Source organism: Coloeus monedula (genome assembly GCF_965178545.1).
Source record: "Coloeus monedula genome assembly, chromosome: 12".
Taxonomy (NCBI): domain Eukaryota; kingdom Metazoa; phylum Chordata; class Aves; order Passeriformes; family Corvidae; genus Coloeus; species Coloeus monedula.
The window spans coordinates 20068693-20085161 of NC_138792.1; the positions used below are offsets into that span (position 1 = coordinate 20068693).

Consider the following 16469-nt stretch of genomic DNA (forward strand, 5'->3'; position numbering starts at 1 on the left):
CAGTGCATCTTGTAGGTCTAAAAGCCTCATTATTACAATTTTATTTGACATGTGTGATAGTACAGCAGTAAGAAAATTTAACATTTGGAGATAGTGGCTGCTCCTAGCACAGAACAATTCAGCAACCCATAACATCTCAAGTTCATTGAAGTGGTTCCTGCTTACAGGAACTGTCAACACACAAATGTCCTCAGTATGCTCTTGCTGACCAAACTCAAGTCACCTACATCATCAAGCCCATCAGTACACTGACTTGCAAACAGCAATCTCTTCTTAAGCTTCCCAAATTGGGAAAAGTCTGCTCCATTTTTAAAGAGCCAAGCCTTGCAAAATTCTCAGCAGTTACTCAGAATAGCAGAATTCTTAAATTTCAAAGGAGAAAGAGAGTCACATACAGCAGAGATGTTTACTGACACCCACCCAGGGAAATATAAAGCCACACACTTTAATCCAGTTGCATTTAGCAGAGCATTTAAGCACTTAAAATACATACCAAAGACCCTATTAAGCATTGTGCCTTGTTTAAATAAGAGATTTGCCAAACACGCCTTTTATACTGAATCAGACCTCTATTGGTCTACTGCAAGCCAGCCACAAAAAGCAATAGTGTCAACCAAAAGCTGAATACCCTGCCACGCTAACTGTGGGTGTAAGCTGTGCAGCAACCGTTTCCAGTTACTGTTTGCTTTGCTTTCCAACCTCCAGCTGCCTCCTCATGTCCGACACATCCATGGGGACCCGCACTGTCAGACCATCCATCGACTTCTTAATGCACACCTGGCAGCCAAGGCGCGATCTGAGAAGAAAACACGAAGTGAGGCTCCTCTGTTCCCAAAGTAAAGGGAGAAATTCCCCACCCACACTGGGATGTCTGGTCCAGGATGGGTTTTCACTAAAGCTCCTGTTAAACATCTCCTGTGCCTCAAAGGAAGGCAGCTCTCAAGGCACAACTATAACACAGAACAAGCTCCATTCCCTTGGAAATAGGTGCCACATAGTGAGAATCTGCCTCAGAGGCTTGAGGATCTACTGCCATCAGCAGGGAGGCTTACGTGTCAGTGAGCCCGTATGCCAAGTCCAGCATGTCTAGCTCTTCATCTGAGATGGCATCAAGCTTTTGGAAGGTGTCCCTGTCGAAGATGAGGTGACAGGTAGAGCAGGCTAATGTCCCTTCACACGCACCTGGTGGAGAAACAAGGGAATGACAGCAAATCAGGAAAAATAAGGGGGCGAGAGAGACCATCTTTAGGAACAGTGTGAGGAAACGCCCTTTAACAGATCTGCAGCACATCAAAAGAGATGCTAGGAAACACAACAGATGTTTCCAGCCTGCCTCTTCTCTGGGAGAATTACAGTCAGTTTTAAAATTTTTACATCAGCTTTATCCAGCCAAATGCATTGACAGAGGCTGCTGGAATGGCAGTGACTGTGTGAGGTTACACTGCCATCTCAGCATGGTGAGCCACCCAGCAAACAGCCGGTGGGGAAGAGAAGCTTGCTTATGGTCTTGGCAAAACACAGTGGCATATGTACTGTTGCACTATTCCTAAGAACCCATTGGTCCTAACAGCACATGTACATTTCCTTCTGCAACACCTACCAAACCCATCAATGGCCAAGTTTTGATTGACTACCACTTCCAGCAAACTCTCCCCTTCTTTGGCTGTGGTCGTAAGTCGCTCTCCATCCCGATTTATAAAATGCACGGTCACCTGATCCTCAGAGCTGCAAGACAAATTTGCAAAAATCAGAGGAGTCCACCCTTTTCTGCACATCCACGATTGAAGTCTTTTGGCTGAGTGCTAGAGACATGGTATTTAGAGGAAATGTGCATGCAAACACTTTCTCAAAGGATTACACCATGCACATCAGAAAAAATTCAAATTATCAATTCTCAGTGGCAGACAAATCTCACTTGCCCCAAAATATTTCCCACTTCATCAAACAGCCCTCAGAATAAATGTCTATCTGTGCACAAACAAGTGCAGGTGCTCTGCACGTGCTGCCTCTGCTTGGGCTGGCTGGCAGAGGGAGCATGTGTAGGCAGGCAGAGCATTTTCAAGTCCCAGGCCTGGGATGTTAATCCTGGGTAGAGTGATGCAGTAACAAGCAAAGTGCTCAGGATCAGATGCTAATCCTGCTAGAAGGGCTGTTGTCATTCATGTTTTGTTTCCCCTCCCCTTCCCACAGGGATTACTTGATGATTATTCCTTTTCTGCTGCTTTTTCTTCCATGAAGTGCCCACTCCTTTCCTTACCTCCATCACAGGGAGCCTTCTTGTGGCAAGACATGCTCAGCCCCAGCTTACAGAGCTACAGGGATGAGTAACATCCTCTGAGTTGATGTGATCCATGTTCAGGAAAAATTGCTAGTTACTTTGACAGCCTGCAACATTTAATCTGGCCAAGAGTTAGGAACATGGCCATCAGCTTCTCTTAATGATAACTTGCAGAAAGGGAACCTACAAATGAGAGGGAAACAGCATCCATTTCATCTCCTCCTGACCAGGCTCTCACACCAGTCTGGAGAAGGCTGCTACCCTGACAGCAGTGTTCAGGATTTCTCACCAAGACAGTATATTCTGAGACTGTCATATAGCTCTCAAATAATGAGAGCTGACTGCCTGCAGAGACTGCTGGATCCAAAAATCCCCAAAGACATCCACACACTTATTGACAGAAAACTTAATTCCTGTTATCCTCGAGGCACGTAGAGCTTCAGCCAACGTAGTTGCAGGAGAATCTCTGCACCAACCTCCCACAAATCTAGTTCCCTACAGTTCCTCTGAGTTCCAACCTTGCTTTGGCTGTTGCTGCCAGTTACACGGGCCCCAAGGCAGCCAAGTTGCAGCCAGGGACAGCACACAGGGTATCCAGTTAGGTAAAAGGAAGGACAGATGCTATTGTGAGACACCCTGCATGACTCTGGATAAGCCTGGGTGCAGAGTTCACTCTTCTCAAGAGCAGGGATGATGCCAAGCACTTGTGACCACAATGCAGAGAGCACCTTCAAGGAGCTTCCCCTCTTTGCTGGCTGAAGGGAATATTTAAGGTATTTGGCTGTATTGTCAGTATTGGTGCCTCTGTTGGGTGCATAAACTCAGTCTGATGACTCCCTGTTTTCACTGTTCAGTCCAGTAACAGACTGACTTGCATACTGGTCTCTTTATATCCCTCAAATCAGTCCCAGGCTTAAGTCTCTTCTGAAAGACACCTGCTTGTGGGTACCCAAAGCTGGAAACAAAGTCTTCAGCTTTTTATTTTATTTACTTTTGAATTCTTATGTTGGTGTTTTCAAAATGATGAAAAAATTCCTTTCACGTTTTTTTAAGTAATTTTGAACCAGGATTAAAAAAAAAAAAAAAAAAACACCAAAATTTGTTGGACTAAATTTTGCTTCATTTAGGCTGAACTATTTTACAATGGCATTACTGTCACAGGATACATGGTTAAAGCTTTGCAAAGATCTTACCAGGATGTGATAAACTCAACACTGCAAATTCAGTGTATACCAACTGATTATTCCCTTTTAAAAAATAAAATATCAAACCTTTTGTGATACAGGAAAATAGTGAAGGAGGTTTCAAGAAAGTAGTTCTTCCCCCGTCAGTGTTTTCCCTAAAAGATACTTTCCAAGGCCATACAAACCAGCAAGATGCCTACAAGTACGGCCAGAGATAACTTCACAAGCAACAAACCAATTAGGAAGAAATCCCACTGATAATGAGTCTTCATAAATCCCACCAAGCAGGATTATCACTATGACTTTTCTCTAAGATCAGATGGCAAAATGGTTTATTGTATTTTATGTGATGTTGGTTGGATCTCTCTCTCAATGCCTAGCAGATTACAGTCTGGCCCAGATCATACCAGTCTAGGAGATCTACAAATTGCATTTATTTTACTATCTTTTCCTGAACTATCCCTAAAGTAGAGAGAGGAAAGGCTGGCAGGGAGCCTGCAGTAGTTCCTGCAGTGAAAATGGGCCAAAGGACACTTGGGCCTCTTTGTCACCTTCGCAAGCTGGTTCCCAGCCACTGGCTGTGGCCCCCACAGGTCTGGAGGCAGGGACTAGCACCTCTGAGAGGTCCCCACAGCTCCAGGGACAGGAAGCAGCACCTTTCAGGCTGGGTCCTGGCACCACATTCCTCCCAGGCCATGGCTACACTAGCATCTTTCCTCTCCCTGTCACGGGGCAAGGCAGAGGTGCATGCCCGTCCCTTCGGATGCAGCAAGGTAGCATGTGACTCACCTTGATTCCCCAGGGGCATCCTGGAACCCATTCGTGGAGCTGAAGCCTCTTTCTGACCACCACTTTGCTGGGCTGTGGTGCTGCTCAGTGACACCACAGAGGTAAATGAGGCGAATTTTGCTCACGTTCAGTCCACTCCACAAGGGCCGCATGAGCCCCAAGATGCTGTGAGCCATCCTACTGCTGTGGGCCCCACTCCGTGTCTCCTGAGCTGTCCTTTGGTGCAAGGACAGCTTGATCAGGGACTTAAAAGTACAGCTGGGGAGGATGGAGGGGGAAGGAAAGAAAAGAAAAGAGTAGGACAGCCTCCCTGGGGGCGGAGGGGGGGCGGAGGGAGGGAGGAGGGAGGGGAAGCAGGAAGGAAAGATGGACAAAGAGATTGTGCCTGGGTCTTGCTGCAGTCCAGCCAATCAGGGTTGAACTGGTTGAAGCACAGTAACATGAGAAGAAGCATCACCTCCACATTCCAGTTTCCAAGCAATGCTCACTTTGTTCTTACAGGCTTCTCTTAGGAGCCAGAACTAAATACAATTTCAGAAAAAATATTCATTGTAATGTCTAATCATACAAGGATTTGCAAGTTGAAGGCTGGAAGAATAGACAGGCAGGAGTGCTGATGACTGCTGCCTTGAGGAGAGAGGGGCACACCAGTTCCTACACAATAGGGTGAAAGCAGGACACAAGAATTCTGTTCCTGACAATATGCCATCCAACCATATCATTGCCTTACCCAATAGAGCAGGCTCCCGCCTCTAAAATGTGAATATTCACTTACTTCACATGTTGGTGGTAAGAAGCAGCCACACTTAGCTCATTTACTAAACTCTCTGCTGAAAAGTACCATAAAGGTGCAGGAAAGTATCATTCATTTCATGCTAAGTGATAATCGATGCTAGTAAGTTTTGAAGCCTTGCAGAAGAAACTCTTAATTTATTCCCAGAAACATGGTCACTGGTTTAGTCCACCCTCCTCTACAGAGTAAATCAATATGAACCCGAGGGGCAAAAATACAACAGCAAAGACAGTTTCAGTTCTTGGTTTCTGTGGAGTTAGGGAACAGCTCCCACCTCAAGAGCCTGAATGGCTCCTTCCACCAAATTAACAGCTCACCATTTGGTAGGATGCCCGTTTTAATCAAGTTTTTTTAATGCAGTACCATATTAGTAGCTAGTATAAGCAAAAAAAAAGTTGATACTGGACTCTCTAATCAATCTGTGCAGGGGAAAAACTACAGCATAAGAAAATGTCTGCCTCAACAGACACACACAGACAGTGGATTCATAGTTCTGAAGATAACCAGAATGTTTTGGCTTTTCGCTCCAAAATGAAAATTTTCCAGCCAAAGCTTTCAGGTTGGAAGGGTTGGAAAGGGGTGCTTAAGCTTTCTGAAAAAAGCATCAAAGACATCAAGGAATGCAAGTATTTTCCATAAACCGGGAGGAAAATGTATTCTTCAGTTCAAAGGCAAGTGTCCAAGCATTCAAACACACCCCTCAGGCAGCTCCAGTGGAAACAAATTCATGGGCAATACATAAAGGATTAAAAAACAAACAAAAAAATCTCTTCAGAGGAAAACACATTTCTAAAATCACCTGTCTGCTTCCCTGTGTTCACTTTGCATATGGTAGAGCAGCACACAGAATCACTTCTTTCTGCCTCCCGCTGTTTCCCGAGTGGACAGTACTACTCCCACAAGGTGACACACATAGGAGGAACATACAGGGCTTGACTATGGAGGGACATGAGCTGAAGTAGTGCAGAGTCCTATTTGCAGGACATCACTGACCAAAGTCTTGCTCCTTTTGCTGAACATGGGTGACACTTCCCAGCTCAATATGCGATAAACTTGACTACCAGCAATCACAGCCTCACAGAACCCTCATGCCAGTCCCTGCTTGTCCTACAAATGTTTGGGTTGGGTTTTTTTTTTTTCTGATGTAGGATTTGCCCCTTAGGTTTCATTCAGGCCAACAGCTTTGGGCACGGGGGGGGTGGGCTGAACACTGACTATCTCTAGGATTTTAATCCAAATTGAGTGCTATCCCCAATTCACTGAGAGGTGACCATGGGTGTCCCTGAGAGCAGCAGGGCACTGGCAAAATGCCAAAGCAGGGATGCCATGCAGCAGGCATGGGTGCACATCAGACGGCCCAGCCATGCCCAGGATCACTGGGACTTCTCTGCAATCCTACTCCTCAAAACCAGTTTATGTAAAAATTCCTCATTTCAAATCATTTGCAGAATATCCTTCAAAGGCTTCCCTCCCCATCCTTGTTTGTATCACAGAGGAGAGCTGTCAGTGAGGCCAGCAGTCTGTTTTAGCTGAACACAGCTCTGGCTAGTGTCCCTACTCTGTGGCCCCTCACTCTCAGGTCAACTTTTCCAGGTGGTTTGCTCTCTCCTACAAGCTGCCCCAAACGCCTCAGACTGCAAAGTCAAATTTTTGAGCTCCATCTCACCCCCAAATGTAAAACCACTCTGTGCAGCCTCTGCAGCTAAGAGACTCTGACCAGTTCCACCTTTGCTTTTCAGGCTCTACAGAGATGCAGCAGACAGCCCAGTTCTCTCTCAGTCATTTCCACAGAAAGAAAGCAAAGCTTGCTGTGAGAGACACAAGGAGAAGGGCCACAGCACATAAAACCACAAAGCATCTTATCTCTCCAGAAAACCTTGAGTTGAGAGAGATACATTAGATATATGCACAGCAGTTTCCACAGCAAGGACATTTGTGTGTTTGTCTGGCACTGACTTCTCTCCTTGCCAGGAACTCAGAGCACAGCAAGTGACAGGTCAATGTCACCTGATGGAAGAGAGGCCAATGCAAAGAGGGAAGTCAGGGAGACGAGGTGCAGCAAAGGGGACAACTGCTCCCTGGTGAAAGCAAAACAATTCTGCTGGGGCAGGAGAGAATCAGGCCCTTACAGATTTTGGATAGTCTGTTTTAAAGTCTTTGAAATACTGAGAAAGGGTAGAGGCAAGATCTCCTTTCCAGAGCAAATCATTGTTCATTTAGCCAAGGCCACAAAAATAGAAAGCTTTGCAAATAACCACCCCTCCCACAAAAAAACCAAACAAACCAACTAAAAGCCCAAATCAAACAACCAACTAAGCAAAAATACCACTGCTTTGAAAAAGAAACCTCAAAATGTTGCTTCACAGGTCAGCATATATTTTATGAGCAGGCCAGACACAGCTGAAGAGAACCCTTAGCTCTGTTTCAAAAATGGTTTGGCAGAAACCAAGTTCCCAGCAGTGCACACAGGCACATTGCCTCCCACCTCCCCGGTTTCTTGCCAGCAGGCCACACTATCAGTGCAGTGGCTATGCCTGCACATCCAGTCACGTGTTGGCACATGCTGGTAAGGAAGTGGGTTTCTAGCTTGAAATACATTGTCCAATGTCTTCTGTACTACACACCAAAGAGTTTGGCCCTCCCTCCCCCTAGTCTAGGGACTCTCATGCAAATATCCAAACACCTATGAGCTGCCATTAACTCCACATCAGCTCCGATTTCTGCACAAAGAAGTAAACACAGTAAGCACTGTCCTAATCCAACCAAAAGTTACACAACACCTTTGCAGCCCTCCACAGTGAGAAGCATACTTGGATTTTTGATATACCAAACCCAGCTCTTCTGACCACTGTTAGAGTTTCTTGCCAGCAAACAGACCTGCCCTGGCTCAGTTACTGCCCATGGTACTAGGTGTAGACAGAGACAAGCTCATGCTGTTCCCATGGGGGAAGTCTCAGGGACTGTAGTCAGAACAGCAGGCACACAGACCTGGGAATAATGAAGATTTCCAGAAGGCAGCCTTCATTAATTGGAAAAGCAAGAACAGCTTACCCCTCCCCTCCTACCAAGCCCACTGCCTCACAAATACTCCTGCAGAGAAGCAGATATGGGCTGCTTGCTGACACAGAACTAAAGCACTGAACAAAACTAAAATTCCCCTTTCCCACTGTCACTTTAAAAACCCATCGACCACCTGTCCTGTTTCAGACCAAGTTGCTAATAAAAGCAAACAGAACAACTTGTACTGGTTTCACTTTTTGGAAGCCCACAAGCCCAGATTGCTTCTGCTGCCTCAAAAGAGATGCACTGAGCACAGACCCAGGGCAAAGTGTTCACACAAGTGAGCTCGAGTCACAGATACTGCCTCTGAGGCTGGGGGCTTGGGGAGAAGACTGTAAACATGCCTCAGTTTCTACATCTCTCAAACAAAACTGTTTGCCTCATTCTAATCTTCCCTAGATGTCCAGCAACCTTCTGAGAATGACACAACCAAAAGGAGCAAGAACCATATTCTCACCACTGGAAGCAGGAGGGCAGAAATGCAATCAGAGATGGGCTGACACTGCAACAAGAAAGCACAGTGAATTCACAACAGGGCTTCTGGACAGCAGCCACTTCTGACAATGCAGCTGCTGCCTGGCTGGGTGAAGGCCACTAAGAAGTTACAGTGCCCCAGCCAAGACCTTCACTTGCACATGCTTCTCCTTCAAGCATCCAGTCAAGGATGCTTCAAAGACAGATGGGAGTGCAATACTGCTGCATGTGGGGTATAAACAGCCTTCACCATAACCTCCCAGCTCAAGAGCAGTTTTTTTCACACCCCCTTCAGTCAAGCTTGTGGACTCAAGACCAATCCTGGCCTGCATTTTGTTAAAGGATAATGCACAACCACAGGCTATAGCAATCATGGGGGCTTGTAATTTTTCAATTAGCTCTACTCACCAGAAAGCTGTGTATTAACAGCTGCTCTAGTGAGTAGAGCAAGTGTATTCTGACCAGAAGCTGAAGATACAGTCCCTTCTACAAGCATCTAGTACTACTTTTTGCAGTTTCAGCACTACTCTTTCTCTAGTATCTCCTTATTCTTTCCTCCACTTTTTGCTATACCCTCCTCATCCTGACATCTGTCCTGAAAAGCTCCATCTTGAAATTGCTAGTAATGTTTAGAGACCCATCACCTGGAGCAAGATATTTATTTAGGCATTGGACAGAGGACCTGCTCCCTTTTCTACAAACTGCGCTTAGAACTGCAAGCCCTGAAAGACAAAAGCCAGCCTCAGCGTAGCATTTCATACAATGAGGCCCAGACCTTTTTTTACAGAATGCCTTGGGTTGGAAGGCATAAAGATCATCTAGTTCCAATCCCCTGACCAAGGGCAAGGATGCCACCCACCAGACCAGGTTGCTCAGGGCCTCATCCAACCTGGCCTTGAACATTTCCAGGGATGCAGCATTTTTCTTACAGAAGTTATTTTTCTGCAAGGGAGACTTTAACATCACATGTGGCATCAATTTGCATATGGGTATGCAACAGTTATGGGTTGTCATCAGTCACAGCGGAATTCTGTTCTCTGCCCATTGTCACATGCTCTGAGACTACATGCCCTGGTATAAGACATTTAAACTATACAGCCAAGGTTGAGTTATGCATAGCTGCAAAGCTGGCAGGGAACAGAACAGTCACACTGATGGTACAGGGCAAACAAGCCATGCCTCAGGTGCTCTCTGCTTTCTCATTGAAGAATGCCTTTGTAGGTGCTCAAGCAGCTGCCATACAACTGCCTACAATTATCATACCTTACCCTGTACATTGCATTACCAAGCTTAGGATGCTGGAAAAATGCTTGTGCTTCCCTGCAAACATATTATCCTGAGCAAGCAACTAATAAGCTGTTCATCTACCTAGAGAAATCCCTACAGGACTTTCCTGCATCAAAACAAATCAGCATTTGGAGATCACGCCCTTGCAATTCCCTGCTTTAGAAAGAGCAAACAAGAGAAGGAGGAAGCAAACTGAGTCTCATTTCTGCAGTTACTTTGTCCTACTTGGAGTCAGTGCATCTCAGGCCAAATGAATTACTCTACCAAACAGATTGAGCTCAATGAAAATTTTACTCTACAGTTACTTTGTCTTTTCTTTAGAGTTCTTAAAAAATTGCACTGCTTAATAAATCAACATTGCAGAATCTGCAAAAAGACACTGTTTCTAGTCCCCCAGCCTTCTGAGACCCTTTTATGCTCTAGTCTGCCCCTGTCCCACACAAAAAAGCAGCTGGGCTCCAAACATATGTAGATATAGCCTAAACTGGATCTCAAACATCCCAGGCAGACTAGCAAATCCAACAGAAGCTGTTTACAAAAAGTAGAGGTTAAATGCAAATTTCTGATTCTAAACTACAGAATGCCTTACAACAAACTAGAAGAATAGGGTAGTGTGGATTTTTTTTTAACAACATGGTCCTGTACAGAAGCAGCCTTCAGCCTTCAATGCTTTGCACTTCATTTCTTCAAAGACAAACTGAATATAGATATACCCAAATGGAGAATTACTAAGCCTCAAGCCTCTAAGGTACTGTCCATTGAGAAGTGTCTTGGTTTGAAAGACAGGTGTCTGCCAAGGAAGGCAGGAGTCTCCCTTGGAATGAAAAATGCAACTCCCTTCCCTCCAAATTATTATAATTTTAAAATTAAGGGGCTTTCAGGCAAAGATATGAGGAATAGGAATAACAATTCTTTACCTATATATATATATGTATATATACGTATGACAAGGCAAACAAACAACAATAACTGTGCCAGCAACAACAAACAGAGCCAGAACCCAGTCCCAGCCTTCTCGGCTGTCAGGCCCTTTCCCCTCGGGTGCAGTTCCGCTCGCAGCCGGCAGGGGCGCTGGCGGCTCCCGGTGAGCAGGGCAGGTGCGATGGTTCCCCCGCGGCTGCAGGGGGCGCTCCGGAGCGAGCTCGGGAAGCACGCGGCACTGGTGCCCCGGGATTCCGGGAAGGGATGGAACAAAAAGAAGCTTCACAAACTCCTGGGCAGCCGATCCTGGTGTCTGGCCGGACCCTCGGGAACAGCAGGCTGGAACGGCAGGGACGAGCACGAATCCCCAGGTGGCAGAGGAGATGTATGGAACTCCGGAGCTGCGGTGGGAACCCCCGGAGGTCTGGGCAGGCAGGGTGTGCGGGGCTACAGAGTAGCGAAGGCTCAAAGCAACGGCGGGGGCAGGACGGCCGCAGCCTGGGTCCCAGCGGGGCAGGGAAAGGCGGGCTTGGGAATCCCGGGGTCTCTCCCTGAGGCACCTGAGCAGATGGTGAAAAGGTCCCTCTTTTAGTGAGGTGGGGTGTTAGGGTCCCAGTGTAACAGCCGCTCCAGTGAGCAGGCTCCACTCAAGGTAGAAGGAAGGCAGCCGCAAAAGCAGAAACCTGCAGCACTGTCGAACTCCCTCCACAACGATGGCAGTCTCCCTCTGAGAACAACAGTCCACAAGCCCAGGTGAAATAGAGTAGCCCGTTGGACCCCTCCCTCTATGGCCAGGTCTTTTGTTTCTCCCAAGCACCCAGCAATTTGTCGCCCTGGCAACATATATGGGAAAATTCTTTAACCGAAAAAAGAAAACAGAAGGGGAACTCCCAAAATCCCAACCAGAAGCAAGGGCACTAGAAACAGCAGGAACAGAATCAGCCTTTCCAGACCAGTGCAGCCTTTGACTGAAGGCTGCTGTAGGATTAAAGGAGACATGCAATTCCTCCAGTGCTCGTTCCTGGCAGGAAGGAACAAAGACTCACCTGTAGAAACTGGATCCAAACCATGCCTGGTGAGGATTGCAGAATCCTCTATTGCTCCACACTTCATGTTTTGTTTATAGAAAAGTTCAGGTCTCTTCCCCAGCACCAGATCTCTGAGCACTAACATGTTCCAATGAAATCTCCACCTTACTCTGCAGTGCAGCAACCATTAGGCAGAGATTCTGTGGGGCCCCTCTTCACAACCACAGAGAGCAGCTGCAAATAAAGATCACACAGTCCATTAGCAGAAAGGTGGCAGCAGCCACTCTTCCACTGCTGGAACCCATCCCGAGACACTGGGAAACAGGTAGAGAGCCACAGCAGGGCAGCTGTGGAAGCAAACTGCAGAAATCCTCAGCAGAGGCTGAGAGCAGGACAGATTTGTCAGGGTGTCGGTGCAAGCAGCAGCACCAAGGCCCAGCCACCCTCTCCACGCTAACCTGGATGCACACGGGCCTGGGCACGGCACAGCAGGCGCCCACCCACAGCACCTCCTCCCCCCTCCATCTGGCCAGCCCATTTGCAAGTTGAACATTTACACTCAGTGCCTCCATGGAGAAATGTCAAATCCAGTAGTGGCTCCAGCTGGTCAGCCGGCGGGGCTGGGGAGGAGGAAGGGGTTGTTATTGAAGCAGTTCCTTTTCAGGTGCAAGTAAGATCTCCTTATGTGCGAGAGAGCTACCAGGCTGACCCCTGGGCACCGCAAGGCAGATCTGCTCAGCTACGAGACACAGCACTGGACTTAAAGCAAACCTTAAGTAACCAGCCAGACACAATCTGCTAAATTTCTCTGAACTTTATTGGCACTTTAGGAAGAACAAGGTATGGATTTTAACAACTCCTCTAACCAGGAAAAACACGTCTTAATCAAGGTTCTCTCTGCAGATAAGCACGTGGACCCGTGAATTACTCCACAACCTTAAGGAAATGATGTTTTATTATAATCCAGTACAACAACTGGTCAAAAACCTTCAACATAATTTACAGCAACAAAAAATAAAACAAGAAAAAATAAGCCAGGCAAACATTTGATGAAGTACTTCCCTCCCCCCACCCCCAAGAGGAGTAGTTATCCAATTAAACTGGAACATGAAGAGGAAGAACAATTCACTGTATTCTAACAAATAAAAAATGTGTCTACAAATCTCACCATAATACTGAAAGCTTCTTACATTAGTTTTCTTGCAAAATATCATCTTTATTACACAGTATACATTTCCAAGGGAAGGAGGACCATAAACATACCCTCCATCCCTTGACTAATATTTTCTAATTGTGCATAGCTAGAAATATTGAAATCAAATATCATTAGATACCACTGGAATATAATACTGGTTAAAAAGAAGGCAGGGCTGAAACAACTACAAAGAGTTAGGTGGACTCACTGGCACAAGCCGTTCTATTCCTATATTGGACCATGTGGAACTAGAACGTTTAAAAAACCGTATGAACAGAAGTCATGCCAACATCATAATACATGAGAGCTCAGCAGTGTTGTGTGACCCATCAAAGCAGAAAAGGTTTACCGGTTTATAGTTGAACACATATTCCAGGCACCATACGTCAGCTTGTTAGGAAATTATTAAAATGTTATATAGGCTTTTCTCCCCTCAAATGCATCAATAGTTGCCATGGACAGAGCAAAGTGCTGAGAACCAGCTTTAAAGCACCAAAACAGAAGTTTAAAAGTTGTCTGTTCCCCAGTAATGAGACTCACGCAGAGGCAATGCCAATCACCTTCAGTACAGAAATACGCAAATACGTTCTGACAAATTTAACTGCAATCTTCCATTTGTGACTTTCATAGTACTGAGGCATATTTTTCTTGGCCAATAAAAAGCTTGCCATGTCATGTGCCCCCCCCAAAAGCACTCTGTGTCCAGGGGCGAGAAGGAGGCTCCCACATGACACAGCTGGATGTTTAAGAGCATAGCTTAGCGTGTTGCTTCTAACAGAGGTTGGCTGGTATTTGTATGAATCACCACACAGACTTGTATTGCTTTCAAAAAATAAAGTAACACAGCACTGGTGAGGTTGTTTCCAGCCATCAAGGAATTCTTGAGGAAATACTGCAGTTTGTTAACACTATCATGAACATTTCTTTTTTGGCACAGTCCCCCTTTGCCCTTTTTCATACACTAGGGAGCTGAAAATGCTCCAGTTTTCAGATGTTTTCCTTCTATCATCATTACCAGTAACATCATACAAAAGGAGAATCAACAAAACTGAGCAAGTGACAAAATTTGGGATTATGCTAGGCAAGAAAATAAATCCCAAGCTAGCCTAATGACTTCCTATAGGGATAGGCTAATCCAAGGAGGGCAAAACAAAGGAGGACTTCACTTTAGGTGGAACCCATTTTTAAGATGACACTTCTGAAGGTTAACAGTTCCTTTTATGAGGGATCAAGGCAACATCCAATTCAACCCTGAGCATACATGGCTATTTCCTCCACAGAAATGGCAGGGAGGATTCTGGGTAGCTACAGCATGGACAGCTTCGATGACAGGAGGTGATGGTTATTACAATAACTGGCACAAGCAGCTCTCAGGACCAGTCTCACAACCATTTGTATCCCATTTCTAAGAGAAAGCCTTCTGTTCTCAAAGCTACAAAAGGCCAAAGCATCCTTCCGGGGAAGGAAAAGCAGTTGAGCCAGGGATGTGGCAGACTGCTAGTGAGGATTAAGAAAGCAATTGGACAAGTGCCTCAGGATCCTCTCCCCTCAAATGCTGCTTGAAGCCAGGAAGACAGATGCAGTCTTGTACATGACCCAGATAAGAGAGTAGTTTTTGGTCCCCAGCTGCTGATCACTTTTTATGATTGCATCTAGTTTAAACTAAAGGTATCTGAGCTACAGTAGATCTATACACAGTCATAAGGCACCAACTATGTGCTAAAAAGGCCTCTTATGGAAAAACCTGAAATCTTGTTCACATAACTAGAAAAGTATCTGTTCAGCAAGGGAAAATACAGCTACAGGAGTTTTTAGTCTTTTACATTTCTGCCTCCCACTTCAGGTTTTCATAAGCAAAACCAAAAAGGAAGGCTGTGTACTTTAGCTATCTCTGCCTCACTGGTTACATTCAAGTCAGACAAATGATAGTGAACAAAGCCATTGACCAGAGACAAAACCTCTGGAAAGCGGGGAATTCGAGGCTTCAAACCACACTGTATCAGTGGAAATACTCCAAAGGCCTCCTCATTATTAGGAAATTCAAAGCTCCATCATTAAACAACAAAAGGTAACACCAGCAGGAACACCACAGAATCTGTTTGGTCTGCTTATTTTTGTAGGACAAAAGCTTTGGTCTTTTAGAGAGAAAGTCCATATTTTACTTTCAATCCTTCTTCCTAAGCTCCAGTCTCCCCTTTTTAACTACATGATTCAGACTCTGTGTTAAGTCAGAATTTCAGACCCTGGCTATTAAGCTTAATCCTGAAGCTTGCACAGGTTAGTAGGAAGGCACAGTGTCAGACTGTCAGCTCTTGACTGTATATAATGCAGTACAAGTATCTGCTGGTCTCCCCACACAACAGGAGAAGACACAGCCATCTCAGTGGGCAATACCAAACCCAACACAGTGAGACTTTACCCCAAGCCAAACAACTTCAGATTTGCCCCAATGCATGTTTGCTTTCCCAAGCTACCCTAGGCAGACGCAATTACTATTTTTCTTCTGTCACTTAACTCCAGCATTTGCCCAAAACTTGATAAATAAGACCATGGTCACTCTTCTGTAGTGGTTCCAGCATAGCACGATTATGAGTGAATGATGGGAGAGGATGGGGAAGAGGGGAGAAGAGAGTGCAGGGCAGCAGGTGCAGGGGAGAGTTTACATGGACTCAAACTCGTCAATGCGCTGCTTGGTGTTACCCTGCCGAATCTGACGGAGGGTCTTGTACTTGTCTCGGCCTAGACGCATGTTCTCAGCGTGGATCATATCATTTGCCGTCTTCTTGGTTTCATCCCGAGCATTTGCCAGCTCTGAGGAAAGAGCCTTTGGAGGAGGGGAAACAGACAGCAACAAGTTAGTACATGCCAGAGACTCAAAGCTGGAGATGGAGATTTCCTGCTGATCCTCATAAAGACTCAGTATCAATAGAGACAGGAAACAGACAAGCTCCAGTGTATTCTTCTGGGGAACCTACTCTAGCAGACCTTGCTTGAGCAAAGAAGTGGGATTAGATGATCTTACAGAGGCCACTCCAACCTAAACAGATCTATGATTTTGTGGGAGTTGCTAATACTTCTCCCTAACATTTGAAGGTAGAAAACATCAGGCAATCTGTCACCCTATTTATCTTTACCTAACACAGTTAAGAACGAGTGTCTCCAATGTCTGTACTTTAAAAGAATGGCCATTTGGAGGGATCCCTGACTACAACAGGAGCATCTTGCAGAATTTGAGGAACTACTAGCTTTCCACCAGAAAAGAAACTAGCTGTAGAAGATAAAATGCACCTCTACCCCTCTGTCTGTATGTAGCCACCACAGTACAGTGCAGAATGAGCAAAGCCTGGTGCAAGTCAGGCAGCACAACTAAATGCTTGCAACTGAACACCAGAACACTGGAGTTCCTTACAAGAAGATGGTGCAGTACTGCTGTCTCTAGTGGGCTACTCCCAGGGTTTTG

General features: G+C 45.7%; 2 protein-coding genes across 2 annotated transcripts in view; both read right to left on the reverse strand.

Annotated features, from left to right (window-relative positions):
- Window positions 1–675: 675 nt before the first annotated feature.
- On the reverse strand, window positions 676–11959 carry LOC309577282 (uncharacterized protein; the record flags this gene model as incomplete). The annotated part of the gene is made up of 6 exons (XM_082289171.1): window positions 676–796; window positions 1053–1182; window positions 1601–1725; window positions 4252–4509; window positions 5027–5081; window positions 11833–11959. The coding sequence occupies 6 exons, from the start codon at window positions 11957–11959 to the stop codon at window positions 676–678; spliced, it is 816 nt and encodes a 271-aa protein (XP_082145297.1).
- Window positions 11960–12613: 654 nt separating this feature from the next.
- MSN (moesin) overlaps window positions 12614–16469 on the reverse strand; it is a 43207-nt gene continuing 39351 nt past the window's right edge. Inside the window, exon 13 of the mRNA XM_082289400.1 lies at window positions 12614–15833. Coding sequence (XP_082145526.1) covers window positions 15669–15833 — 165 coding nt within the window. The 3' untranslated portion in view covers window positions 12614–15668. The remainder of the gene's footprint in view (window positions 15834–16469) is intronic.